This window comes from Petromyzon marinus, chromosome 4 (assembly GCF_048934315.1).
Source record: "Petromyzon marinus isolate PM22_M1 ecotype Great Lakes invasive population chromosome 4, UKy_Petmar_22M1.pri1.0, whole genome shotgun sequence".
NCBI lineage: Eukaryota > Metazoa > Chordata > Hyperoartia > Petromyzontiformes > Petromyzontidae > Petromyzon > Petromyzon marinus.
This window is the reverse complement of record NC_133670.1, coordinates 24,491,717-24,504,790: the sequence shown is the minus strand read 5'-3', so window position 1 is coordinate 24,504,790 and position 13,074 is coordinate 24,491,717. Positions and strand designations below refer to the sequence as shown.

The window sequence follows — 13,074 nt, the reverse complement described above, 5'->3', positions numbered from 1 at the left end:
TAGCAACACATGACCTACCACCCTGGAAGGTGGTTCTCCATAGCAACGCATGACCGTACCACTATGGAAGGTGGTTCTTCATAGCAACGCATGACCTACTACCCTGGAAGGTGGTTCTTCATAGCAACGCATGACTGTACCAGCCTGGAAGGTGGTTCTTCATAGCAACACATGACCGTACCACTATGGAAGGTGATTTTTCATAGCAACACGTGACCTACCACCCTGGAAGGTGGTTCTTCATAGCAACGCATGACCGTACCACTCTGGAAGGTGGTTCTTCATAGCAACGCATGAGCGTACCACTCTAGAAGGTGGTTCTTCATAGCAACGCATGAGCGTACCAGTCTGGAAGGTGGTTCTTCATAGCAACACATGACCGTACCACCCTGGAAGGTGATTCTTCATAGCAACGCCTGACCATAACCACCCTGGAAGTTGAATCTTCATAGCAACGCCTGACCATAACCACCCAGAGGACAGAAGACCACCACCGTCCGTTTAGAAAGATCTTGCAGAAGACGTGTCTCAATATCATCATAACATCAGCAGCCATACGAAAAAAAAAGACGGCCCAGTGATGCAACACTCCATCTCGCCACCCACACACGGGCTGATGTCATCGCCGCATCACCTTTATTACCCAGCTCGCGTGACTCTTTCCAGGAGGGTCCCATCAAGTTTTCCCAGTCGGGGCGCGATGATTGAAATATGAAAAAAATTCCGGTTACATTTTTCAAATTTTGGACCACGACGCCGCCACGCAATGGCAATACTCTTGAGAACTACGTCACGGGATCTTTAACGTCCACTTGCGAAGCAAACGGCGGGTATGATTTTTATGGTTAATGCACCCACCAGTATTTACGATGGCGGCCGCTGTTTAGATGCCGCGAATCTCTGCGACAAGCGACGATCGCTCTGCCGCTCGTCCCCGTCATCGTCCCCCATCTGGGCGGCGGACATCCTCCGTGTCGCGTGGACTCCGTTGACCGCCACCCCGCCGTTAGCCTTGACGAGCGGCCATCGTCCCTTCGAGCGACGTGGCCTAGCGGGCAAGTGGTTCTTAACCTTTTCCTGCAGCCTTGCACCCCTTTGGTTCTCAATCGTAAAAAAAAAAAAATCAAAATGTTAGTATATAGGTTTTATGAAATCAAGTAGTTGTACTTACGTGCCCGTGCCTTAATTTGCGTTTCGATTATTCAGCTTCTAAAAAAAAATTGGCCATGTCTCGCTACCGCCAGAAAGGGCATCTCGCACACCCAGGGGGTGCGTGCACCCCAGGTTAAGAATCGCTGGGCCCTAACCAAACGTTCTCTCAACAGGAAATGTTACTTTTCTTGACAGGACATTTAATTACACGGAATGCACTTGTAGGGTTATAGAAACAATTAAGATTTTTTTTGTTTCTTTGTTATTTTCACGCTTTTTATAATAAAGACCACGCATCTTCTTATTTTGTATGGCTAATGCAGATGCAGAGCAAGAACTACAATTTCACATTGAAGTGGTCAAAGCCCGAAAGACCGCCCATAACAAGGGCACTCTATGGCTGGCTGTTGAGATCAATCGCCATAGATTCTCAAATATTAAAAAAACAACAGTAGGGAGTCGAACCCGAGTAATGGTTGAAACCCGGCCCGCGAAACTTGTGCTTCTTGGTGAAATCAACTCAACTATTTTTTTTATTTTATCAGGTAAGGTCTACTGAGCTATATAGCTCTTTTTCAGAAGCGACCGGGCCACAAATGATTGCTCTACGTACGAAGTGGCTTATCACGTGGATGTATTTTTTCAAATAGCAGTTAAACGCGTGATTTTTACCCCGGAGAAAAGTCCACGCGACCACGGGGAGACCATGTAAACTCCAAATATCCAACAGGCGTCAGGGTCTGGATCGAACCCACGACCTCCTGCATACCAGGCGAAGGAGTTAACATCTCCTAGCCGCCCCTCAACTGCCCCACTTGCCAATGCAAAAGTGAATACAACACCCACGTTTCGTCCCACCGATTTAGCTGACACGTGTGTCAATTGGAGCCGAGCATTGGACGTTTGAATTCCCACCTCCTCTCCTACCGCCCGCCGTCCTCTCTCCCCCAGTCCCCGCATTCACCACCTCATTCCCTCTGCGCACAAAAAAAAAATGATTCATTATTGTATTATTTTTGTGTCGTGTGTATCGTCTCTCTTGCATTTTCTGCCTAGTTTGTTCCGTCTCATTGGCTGCATTGAATTGAATTTCACTAAGCATATAATTGTTGTTGTCTTCTAGAAGCTCTATTAATTAACGAATAATTATAACGGCGTGCTGCTGGCCACCCACGCCGTCGCGTGCTGTGCTGGCCGTCCAAGGCGCTCGCTAACGGCACTTGCCAAAAAGTCAGTTAGGCCTATACGGGGGATCTGCGTGTGCTTTCATGGAAATATTAACATGAAACTTCTCGATGCATAATGCATAACGGATTGTTATGCAGTGAAATCCAAGGTTTGTCACTGAGTGTCCTCTCTTGAGAACATGATTCAATAATTGATCGGTAACCACGATCAAATTATATGTAATTGCCAAGGGCGGGGGAGCGGTGGGGCTGTGATTAGCGCACTGCGCTATCGACCCCGCGATCGGAGTTCGCGTCCTGGGCGCGGCGAACGGTGATGTATGTTGAACTTCTTTCGCACCGTACGTAACCAACCGTGCTAATCGGAGATACGGGGGAAGGACAAGGAACTAAACACAACATTGGCGAGTGATGTGATGCCTGAACTAGTCCTGGGCATCGCCTTCACCAAACCGGATTGTACAGGCGTGGTGAAGTATGGTCAAACTGTCCCCAGTACCGACATGGAGTGTGTGTGTGTGCGCGTGCGTGTGTGTGTGTGCGCGTGTGTGTGCGCGCATTCACAATGCACGCCGTCTCGCGGCCCGTTCTCGACACGTATCTGCCCCCTTCCCCCCGTACCACCCCACATCCTCCCTGCTCCTCCCTGCTCCTCCCTCCTCCTCCTCCTCAATCCTCCCTCCTACTCTCCATTCCCTCCCCGTCATCGCTCACTCAACATCTCCCCTACCTCGACGAGCTTACTCGTTCCTCCCTCCCTTCACCGTCGTATTCCCTCCTTTTCACAACACCATCTCCCTGCTCCCTCGTAACACCTCCCCTTACACAAGCACCCCCTTCTTTTGCTTCTCTCCACCGCCCCCCGAACGTCCCTCGTCATCCTCCTCAATAGCTCTCTTCACTCCCCATCATCATCATCCATCCTCATCGCCTCCCAACGCAAGCCTCCTTCATCTCCCTCCCCCCCACCTCCACCCCCAACTAAATCCTCCTTCCCCCCCCCCCCATTCCACCCCACCTCCCCCCGATTCCACCCCCACCACAAATCCTCTCTCACCCAACCCTTTCTTATCCCCCCCCCCCAACACACCCCCACCCAAGCCCTCCCTCGTTCTCCCTCCCCTCAGCCAATATCTCAGACCGCTGGTGCATTGCGCGCTGAATGCTGGGAGAGTTGAGCAAAAAAAAAATCCGGCCGAGAGGAGGAGAGAGCGAACGAGAGAGCGATAGAGCGAACAGCACACACACACAGTGGGAGAGAGAGGGGGAGAGAGCAAACGAGAGAGCGAGAGAGAGCGAACAGCACACACACACAGTGGGAGAGAGAGGGGGAGAGAGCAAACGAGAGAGCGAGAGAGAGCGAACAGCACACACACACAGTGGGAGAGAGAGGGGGAGAGAGCAAACGAGAGAGCGAACAGCACACACACACAGTGGGAGAGAGAGGGGGAGAGAGCAAACGAGAGAGCGAACAGCACACACACACAGTGGGAGAGAGAGGGGGAGAGAGCAAACGAGAGAGCGAGCAGCACACAGAGTAGGAGGGGGGGTAGCGAGCCACAGACGAGAGAGAGAGCGCGCACAAGCGCCGAGCTGCCGACATCCACCGTCACCGCCGCGGTTGTGAAGCTCTTCCCGCCGTCATGAACCCTCCGTGCGCGAGATGCGACAAGATCGTGTACCCGACGGAGAAAGTGAGCTGCCTGGACAAGGTAGGCGCGTCCCGTTACTCCTCGGCGCCCACGCACGCGCCTTTTGCGATTATTGTTGTACGCGGGGATATCGTATACAGTGTTTGTGTGTAAGCAATACGTGTGTGTAGAAAGAGAGAGAAAGAGAGGATGGTGTGGAGGGAGGGAGACGCCGATATATGTGATTTTTTATTTTTTTGGGGGGGTGGGGGTGTTACAGCTCCTAACCACGGAGCCTCGAGAGGGCTTAATCCGCGTTAAAGATTCTGAGCGACTCAACAGAGCTGCTTTACGCCTTGGGGCCACGTTCGGTTTTTTAGAACCACGCGCGGCTGGACAGCTCCCGACATCCTGTGCCCATGGACTAGCACGTAGCACAGTATACACAGCACATGGACTAGCACGTAGCACAGCATACACAGCACATGGACTAGCACGTAGCACAGCATACACAGCACATGGACTAGCACGTAGCACAGTATACATAGCTCATGGACTAGCACGTAGCACAGCATACACAGCACATGGACTAGCACATAGCACAGCATGCATAGCTCATGGACTAGCACGTAGCACAGCATACATAGCTCATGGACTACCACATAGCACAGCATACACAGCACATGGACTAGCACGTAGCACAGCATACACAGCACATAGACTAGCACGTAGCACAGCATACACAGCTCATGGACTAGCACGTAGCACAGCATACACAGCTCATGGACTACCACATAGCACAGCATACACAGCACATGGACTAGCACGTAGCACAGCATACACAGCACATGGACTAGCACATAGCACAGCATACATAGCTCATGGACTAGCACGTAGCACAGCATACATAGCTCATGGACTAGTACGTAGCACAGCATACATAGCACATGGACTAACACGTAGCACAGCATACACAGCACATGGACTAGCACGTAGCACAGCATACACAGCATATGGACTAGCATGTAGCACAGCATACATAGCACATGGACTAGCGCGTAGCACAGCATACATAGCTCGTGGACAAGCACGTAGCACAGTATACACAGCTCATGGACTAGCACGTAGCACAGCATACATAGCTCATGGACTAGCACGTAGCACAGCATACACAGCTCATGGAATAGCACGTAGCACAGCATACACAGCTCATGGACTACCACATAGCACAGCATACATAGCTCATGGACTAGCACGTAGCACAGCATACATAGCACATGGACTAGCGCGTAGCACAGCATACATAGCTCACGAACTAGCACGTAGCACAGCATACACAGCTCATGGACTAGCACGTAGCACAGCATACACAGCTCATGGACTAGCACGTAGCACAGCATACATAGCTCATGGACTACCACATAGCACAGCATACATAGCTCATGGACTAGCACGTAGCACAGCATACACAGCTCATGGACTAGCACGTAGCACAGCATACACAGCTCATGGACTAGCACGTAGCATAGCATACACAGCACATGGACTAGCACGTAGCACATCATACACAGCTCATGGACTAGCACGTAGCACAGCATACATAGCTCATGGACTAGCACGTAGCACAGCATACACAGCACATAGACTAGCACGTAGCATAGCATACACAGCACATGGACTAGCACGTAGCACAGCATACACAGCACATGGACTAGCACGTAGCACAGCATACACAGCTCATGGACTAGCACGTAGCACAGCATACACAGCACATGGACTAGCACGTAGCACAGCATACACAGCTCATGGACTAGCACGTAGCACAGCATACACAGCTCACGGACTAGCACGTAAGACAGCATACACAGCTCATGGACTAGCACGTAGCATAGCATACACAGCACATGGACGAGCACGTAGCACAGCATACATAGCTCATGGACAAGCACGTAGCACAGCATACACAGCTCATGGACTAGCACGTAGCACAGCATACATAGCTCATAGACTACCACATAGCACAGCATACATAGCTGATGGACTAGCACGTAGCACAGCATACACAGCTCATGGACTAGCACGTAGCACAGCATACACAGCTCATGGACTAGCACGTAGCATAGCATACACAGCACATGGACTAGCACGTAGCACAGCATACACAGCTCATGGACTAGCACGTAGCACAGCATACATAGCTCATGGACTAGCACGTAGCACAGCATACACAGCACATGGACTAGCACGTAGCACAACATACACAGCACATGGACTAGCACGTAGCACAGCATACACAGCTCATGGACTAGCACGTAGCACAGCATACATAGCTCATGGACAAGCACGTAGCACAGCATACACAGCTCATGGACTAGCACGTAGCACAGCATACACAGCACATGGACTAGCACGTAGCACAGCATACACAGCACATGGACGAGCACGTAGCATAGCATACACAGCTCATGGACTAGCACGTAGCACAGCATACACAGCTCATGGAATAGCACGTAGCATAGCATACACATCTCATGGACTAGCACGTAGCATAGCATACACAGCACATGGACTAGCACGTAGCACAGCATACACAGCTCATGGAATAGCACGTAGCATAGCATACGCATGGACTAGCACGTAGCATAGCATACATAGCACATGGACTAGCACGTAGCACAGCATACACAGCACATGGACTAGCACGTAGCACAGCACACACAGCTCATGGACTGGCACGTAGCACAGCATACACAGCACATGGACTAGCACGTAGCACAGCATACACAGCTCATGGACTAGCACGTAGCACAGCATACACAGCACATGGACTAGCACGTAGCACAGCATACACAGCTCATGGACTAGCACGTAGGACAGCATACACAGCACATGGACTAGCACGTAGCACAGCATACACAGCACATGGACTAGCACGTAGCACAGCATACACAGCTCATGGACTAGCACGTAGCACAGCATACACAGCACATGGACTAGCACGTAGGACAGCATACACAACTCATGGACTAGCACGTAGCATAGCATACACAGCTCATGGACTAGCACGTAGCACAGCATACATAGCATATACACCACGCGAACTATCACGTAGTACAGCATACAAAAGCATCTACAACACGTGGAATTACACATGAAATAGCATATACCGCACAAGGAAGATCATAGCGTAGCATACACAACACAGCATACCTCGCACCACAGCACACATAGCATATACAACACACGAACTTGCACGCCATATATCACATCACACAGCCCAGAATTCCATACACAGCACACGGAATAGCATAGCACAACATACATAATGTGCACATGAAACGGAATAGCGTAAAGCATAGCACAGTATAGCATATACGGAGTATGCACAGTACATGAATAATGCACAGCACACAGCAGAGCAGCCAATAGCGGTACACAAACAGCACACGTAACAGCATGTAGCATACAAATAAAATCATACAGAGGACAGCATAAAAAGTAACACGATAGCCTCAAGCACAGCCCGGCATGCAAATCATAACACACACACATTACACGGCATAGCATAAAGCATAGCACACCATAACATCATATAAAAGGCATACCAGCACAGCGCACGCAGAACATGGAATAGCATACATTACACAGCATAGCATACACAGCACGCAAATATGTCAGAGTTTATACACCACACAGACATAACAGCATACACATCACATAGCAAACACAGCATACAGGGCACAGGACAAGGCACAGCACACAAAACACATTGCAAATCACGCGTGGCACAGGGTAACTTATACACACAGCAAACGGCAGCACACGCAGCGAATGACACTGAACGTTGCAGCATAGCATACACCCCCAGACAGCACAGCATGTAGAACGCACATCATACTACACACACACAGGCGCGCGCGCGCAGCATACGGCACAGGAAGAGGACACAGCAGAGCACATAGCCAACATACACACAAGCACACGACGCTCGTATAACCACCGCGCAGCATATACACAACACACAACGCAGCCAGCGAACGAAATAAAAACCACGACACATACGTCACACGTGTCATATCGAATACACGCGGACGGCCGATTGCGAGCAGTCGTCTAGACAAAGATTCAACCCCCCCCCATATGGCCGACAGTATGTGGGCAGAAAGCAACTGTTGTTGAGCTGCTGTTGTGGCCGATACGGTGCAACGAGACGTGCTGGTGGTGGTGTGTGCCAGCACCACGCCCGGCCGCTTCCGAGGGCACAGCGCCGGTGTGCACGCGCCGCGCGAGGCACTCATTTCAGGCTGAGCCAACCTTCGGGGGAGCACCATGATGTTAGGGTCGGATGTCATTTGTGAGTTCACGTTTTTCCCGCGACCGGGAGTCGAACTCGGGTCGTGTGTGCCTTCGTAACGCAGTTGCGTGGGTGGATGATGCAGACCTCCACGCATACACACGCGCGCACAAAGACAAAGCTCTCCCCTGTATAAGCCCGAACAGCCTGAACAGGCTGTTTGGGGTAAGTGCTGTTAACAATAAAGGCCGGAGCGGTACGCCAGGGGGATGGTTGGCCAAGCACCACGCCCGACCGCCTTTGTCTCTCGACTGATTGATGTTCACACATCGCACCAGATGCTGTACTCATTGACAGCTGAGTCGACCGAGGGGAGGCCCGGGACCGGGGCAGGAAGATAATCGTCGCTCGTCTTGGCCGTGAACGAACAATTGAACTTGGGTAGCTGGGTTCGCAGCGCGCTAACCATCGCACCACCGCTCCCCACGACGCGCGCACACACGGACACACACGCGATCTGTGCGAGGTGTGCATGGTAACGGCGCGTGTGTTGGCGCGTGCGCGTGTGTGTCGCTGCGTGCGTGTGTGTGTCGCTGCGTGCGTGTGTGTCGCTGCTGCTGCGTGTGTGTCGCTGCTGCTGCGTGTGTGTCGCTGCGTGTGTGTCGCTGCTGCTGCTGTGTGTGTGTGTCACTGCTGTGTGTGTGTGTGTCGCTGCTGCTGCTGCGTGTGTGTGTCGCTGCGTGTGTGTGTGTGCGTGTGTGTATCGCTGCTGCGTGTGTGTGTGTGCGTGTGTGTGTCGCTGCTGCTGCTGCGTGTGTATCGCTGCTGCTGCTGCGTGTGTGTCGCTGCGGCTGCGTGTGTGTGTGTCACTGCTGCTGCTGTGTGTGTGTGTCACTGCTGCTGCGTGTGTGTCACTGCTGCTGCTGCGTGTGTGTCGCTGCTGCTGCGTGTGTGTGTGTCACTGCTGCTGCTGTGTGTGTGTCACTGCTGCTGCGTGTGTGTCACTGCTGCTGCTGTGTGTGTGTCGCTGCTGCTGTGTGTGTGTGTGTCGCTGCTGTTGCTGTGTGTGTGTGTCACTGCTGCTGTGTGTGTGTCGCTGCTGCTGTGTGTGTGTGTCGCTGCTGCTGCGTGTGTGTGTGTCGCTGCTGCTGCTGCTGCGTGTGTGATTGCGCCAGTCGTGTAGCGGTTAGCGCGCTGCGCCACCAACCGGGCGACCCGAGCTTCGTGTGGGCTACACGGGGGAGCTTTGTCTTTGATTGCACCACGTGACCTGTGTTTCCAGGCGAGGCCACTCTGTCGGTGGCCGCTGTTTGCGATTAAAAAGGGATTTAGGGCATTCGTGAGTGAGAGATCTCAACAAAGGCTGCTCGGGACGCAAGCTGTGGCACGTCGTTCCTCACCCGTACCGACGAGATGCCCCCCCCCCCCCCCCACAGTTAGACTCCCCAAATGTGGCGAGTTTGGTGGGTTAACGGTGTCACTGCGAGCACAGAGTGGGCCCAAAGTAGAATCCATATTCTGGAGGTTCCATTACCACCTTCGTTATGATCTTCGTCGTCGTCAGTGTTATTGTAATTATTCGTTCACGCGGGTGAGAAGCATTCATCCGTAAGCTGTTTCACAAGCGTGACCCGTGGTGGACTTTGGTGAGAAGAAACAAAGTCGCGGGAAAATGAATCCATAACATCGCAGATAATGAGTAGCAAACGCGTTGCCGGAAAACAATGCTGAGGTCATGCGGCACGCCGGTAACAGCGGCAGGGGATGCGCACCATCGACAGCGAAGGGCCATCGAGTCGCGCCGAGTGGGTTAGCCACGTCGGTTGAGCCGTCCCTGGGGGGTACGGCGAATCGGGACGACCGCCCTGGGCCCCACGCTTTGGGGGGGGAGTGGAGGGGGGCCGGCCCTTCGACGTCACGATGTCAGATGTAGTTTAGTTTGAAAGCGTCGGAGGAGAGGGACGGTCACGTGGTGTGGACGGCCCTAGCCACGTGTGCAGAAATATGCAAGGACATCATGCGCGGGCTTCGCTAACCACGAGTGTAAGATGATTATCATCATCATCATCTTGCTTTATTGCTCAACATCACGCCTCACACAAGTATCAAACAACAAATCCCAATGGAATTAGTAAGCAAATTTGAACAGAAGGCACGGTTGAATATTGTCAAGTTATGCAATCCTCGTGAGATGCCAGTGGTAGAGTGCAGACAAATGGATATGACATAAGAGATTGCAGACGGCGGTTAGAGATGATGCAGTGAGCTAAGAGAGATGCCGCATGCGGACAGGCCAGTTGTCACTCCACTGCTGGATGATGAAGATGCCGACTCGATATACGGTGGAATGAAAGGAGGAATCTTCTTTGGTTCTTTCGGTAAAGTCACGTAGAATGAGAATATAATAATAAATGAGAATATTATTGAGTTATTTTATTTGATCAATTTATTATTTTATTCTCATACTACGTGACTTTACCGAAAGAACCAAAGAAGATGAATCCTTGCAGTCACGAAAGCTTTAAATCGAAAGGAGGAATGTCGGGCAAGAGATAGTGGTGCGGGGAGATGGAAGGTGTCAAGATAGAGGTTTGTTGTGAGATGTCCGAGACGTGGGATTGAGCCGTGGGGATAGGAAACAGGGATGTAAGGATGAAGATCTCTAATCGTAAGGGATAGAACAGAGATGCATTCAGGCGAAATACGAGACAGCCCGAGCGATGTGTTTCAAAAAATAGGAGCGATTGTAGGATACAAGAGGCATGTGACTACACCGCCTTGCATGCCTGTAAGCTTTAGAATGTAATTACAGTCAACGTTCATTAGCTGCAGCACACGGACACTGTGGCGACACTGACATGGTTTCCTACTGCATGCAAACCTTGGGCAGGTAAAATAAAAACTAGTTTTATATCAAATTTTCTTGCTGTGGTTTTCACACCTGATGATGATGATGATTGCTTGTGTTGCAGTCAAAACGTCGTGAGAATTTTATTGTGTTATTATTTTATTGTTTCCCTTCTACGTGACTCAGAGAACGTGGCGGGGTTCGGTTCCGTGTACTCCAGCATAAGCGCGAATTCGCGAAAGTTTCGGTTCGTCTATACGAGTGTCTATATAGAATGTTTCTATGTAATATTATGTACTACTACTAGCTTAACTACGCGGCTTCGCCCGGGAAATGGTTTCACCACGCCCGGCCGCCTTTGTCTCCCCAATGGCGATCTTCACACACCACACCAGTTACGCGTTTGAGGCTGAGGCTGAGTCGACCTAGGGGAGGCCCAGGACCTGTTCAAATAATCGTCACCGGTGGTGGCCGTGAGCGGGAATCGAACTCGGGTCGCCGGGTTCGTAACGCAGCGCGCTAACCACTACACTACAATGCGTTACGCTTCCACACGCGCGGGTCACGTGACAGATTTGACGTCACAGATTACTTGCCGTGCAAAAAAATAAATGCATTATTGAGCTCCTCCCCCCCAAAAAATATATATATATATTTTTTGGGGGGGAGGAGCTCATATATATATATATTTTTTATAATTTTTGCATGGTGCACAGTCCAGAAAGTACCCACATGGCAAATTTCAAGTTTTCAACAGACACACATAATCACAACTTTGCCTTTTATATCCTGTATATGGAGATACACTACACACAACTAAATACTACTGTACACCTATATGAGTGTCTATATAAAATGTAAGAATGCATATAAAATGTATATGAATGTACATAAATGTTTAATAAAGCACAGTACTGTATAGTAAGTGATTCACTAATCATCGGTAGCATCCGGGTCAGATAGAACACTTATTAACACTATATTATTAACACTATATTATTATTACTATGAACACAATATTATTATAAACACTATAGTATTATTAACACTATATTATTATCACTATATTATTTTAAACACTATGTTATTATTTACACTATATTATTAACACTTTTCTTTTACAATATTTTATTATAATCACTATATTATTATTAACACTATATCACTATTAACACTACATTATTATTAACGCTATATTATTATTGCCAGGACTTCATTGATTTAACAACAATCTTTGATTATTCATCTTATCTCGAGTCGTTTGGGCAAATTGCATCTCACAATCGCCGAGGTTCCACAGACCAATCCGGACGGCTGTCAGGCAGTGAGCAGGACCCAAGGATTGCTCTGCAGTTCTCTGTATATTAAGATGTTTTCAGGCAATTACTGAGTGTTTGTTATACACGTGGAAAGAAACCGCAGTGCCGGAGAAAAACCGAGCGCGTGCGAGGGGGAAGCACTCTATCCCACACAGAAGTGACTGATTAATTTAAGCTGTTGTCTGTCTCCGGATCAGCGGTTCGGGAAATATTTTCGCACCCGGAACTCCACATCCAGTATGCACACACACCTCTCTCTCTCTCTGACTTCAGTTTGTCAGTAAAATATTTGGTGAGAATTTAAAATAACTATAAAATAGTCGGCGTGAAATATGGGTGTGCGGCTATTTTTGTATTTACGTGTGTATGTGCTATTGTGTGTGTGTGTTTAACATCTTTGCCGGTTAGAAACATTTAGGCTGGCCTGCCTACGATCCATCCTGGGTTTAACCAGACTGGATTGTGTGAGGAGCTCACAAATACTTGAAAGATCTGGGCAAGGTCCCATCGGTGAGCTCCTCCGGCAGGGAAGGCTGCGATGGCTGGGTCATGTAGCCCGCATGCCCCGCCACCGCATGCCGAAACAGCTTTTGTTCGGCCGGATCGAGGGGGCTAAGCGGGCGCGGCATGGGCTAGAGAAGAG

The 13,074-nt window shown here is 50.1% G+C and overlaps 1 protein-coding gene across 1 annotated transcript in view; it reads left to right on the top strand.

Annotated features, from left to right (window-relative positions):
- Positions 1 to 3,426: 3,426 nt before the first annotated feature.
- LOC116937673 (LIM and SH3 domain protein 1) overlaps positions 3,427 to 13,074 on the top strand; it is a 34,089-nt gene continuing 24,441 nt past the window's right edge. Inside the window, exon 1 of the mRNA XM_032944804.2 lies at positions 3,427 to 4,051. Within this exon, the coding sequence (XP_032800695.2) occupies positions 3,983 to 4,051 (69 nt within the window). The 5' untranslated portion in view covers positions 3,427 to 3,982. The remainder of the gene's footprint in view (positions 4,052 to 13,074) is intronic.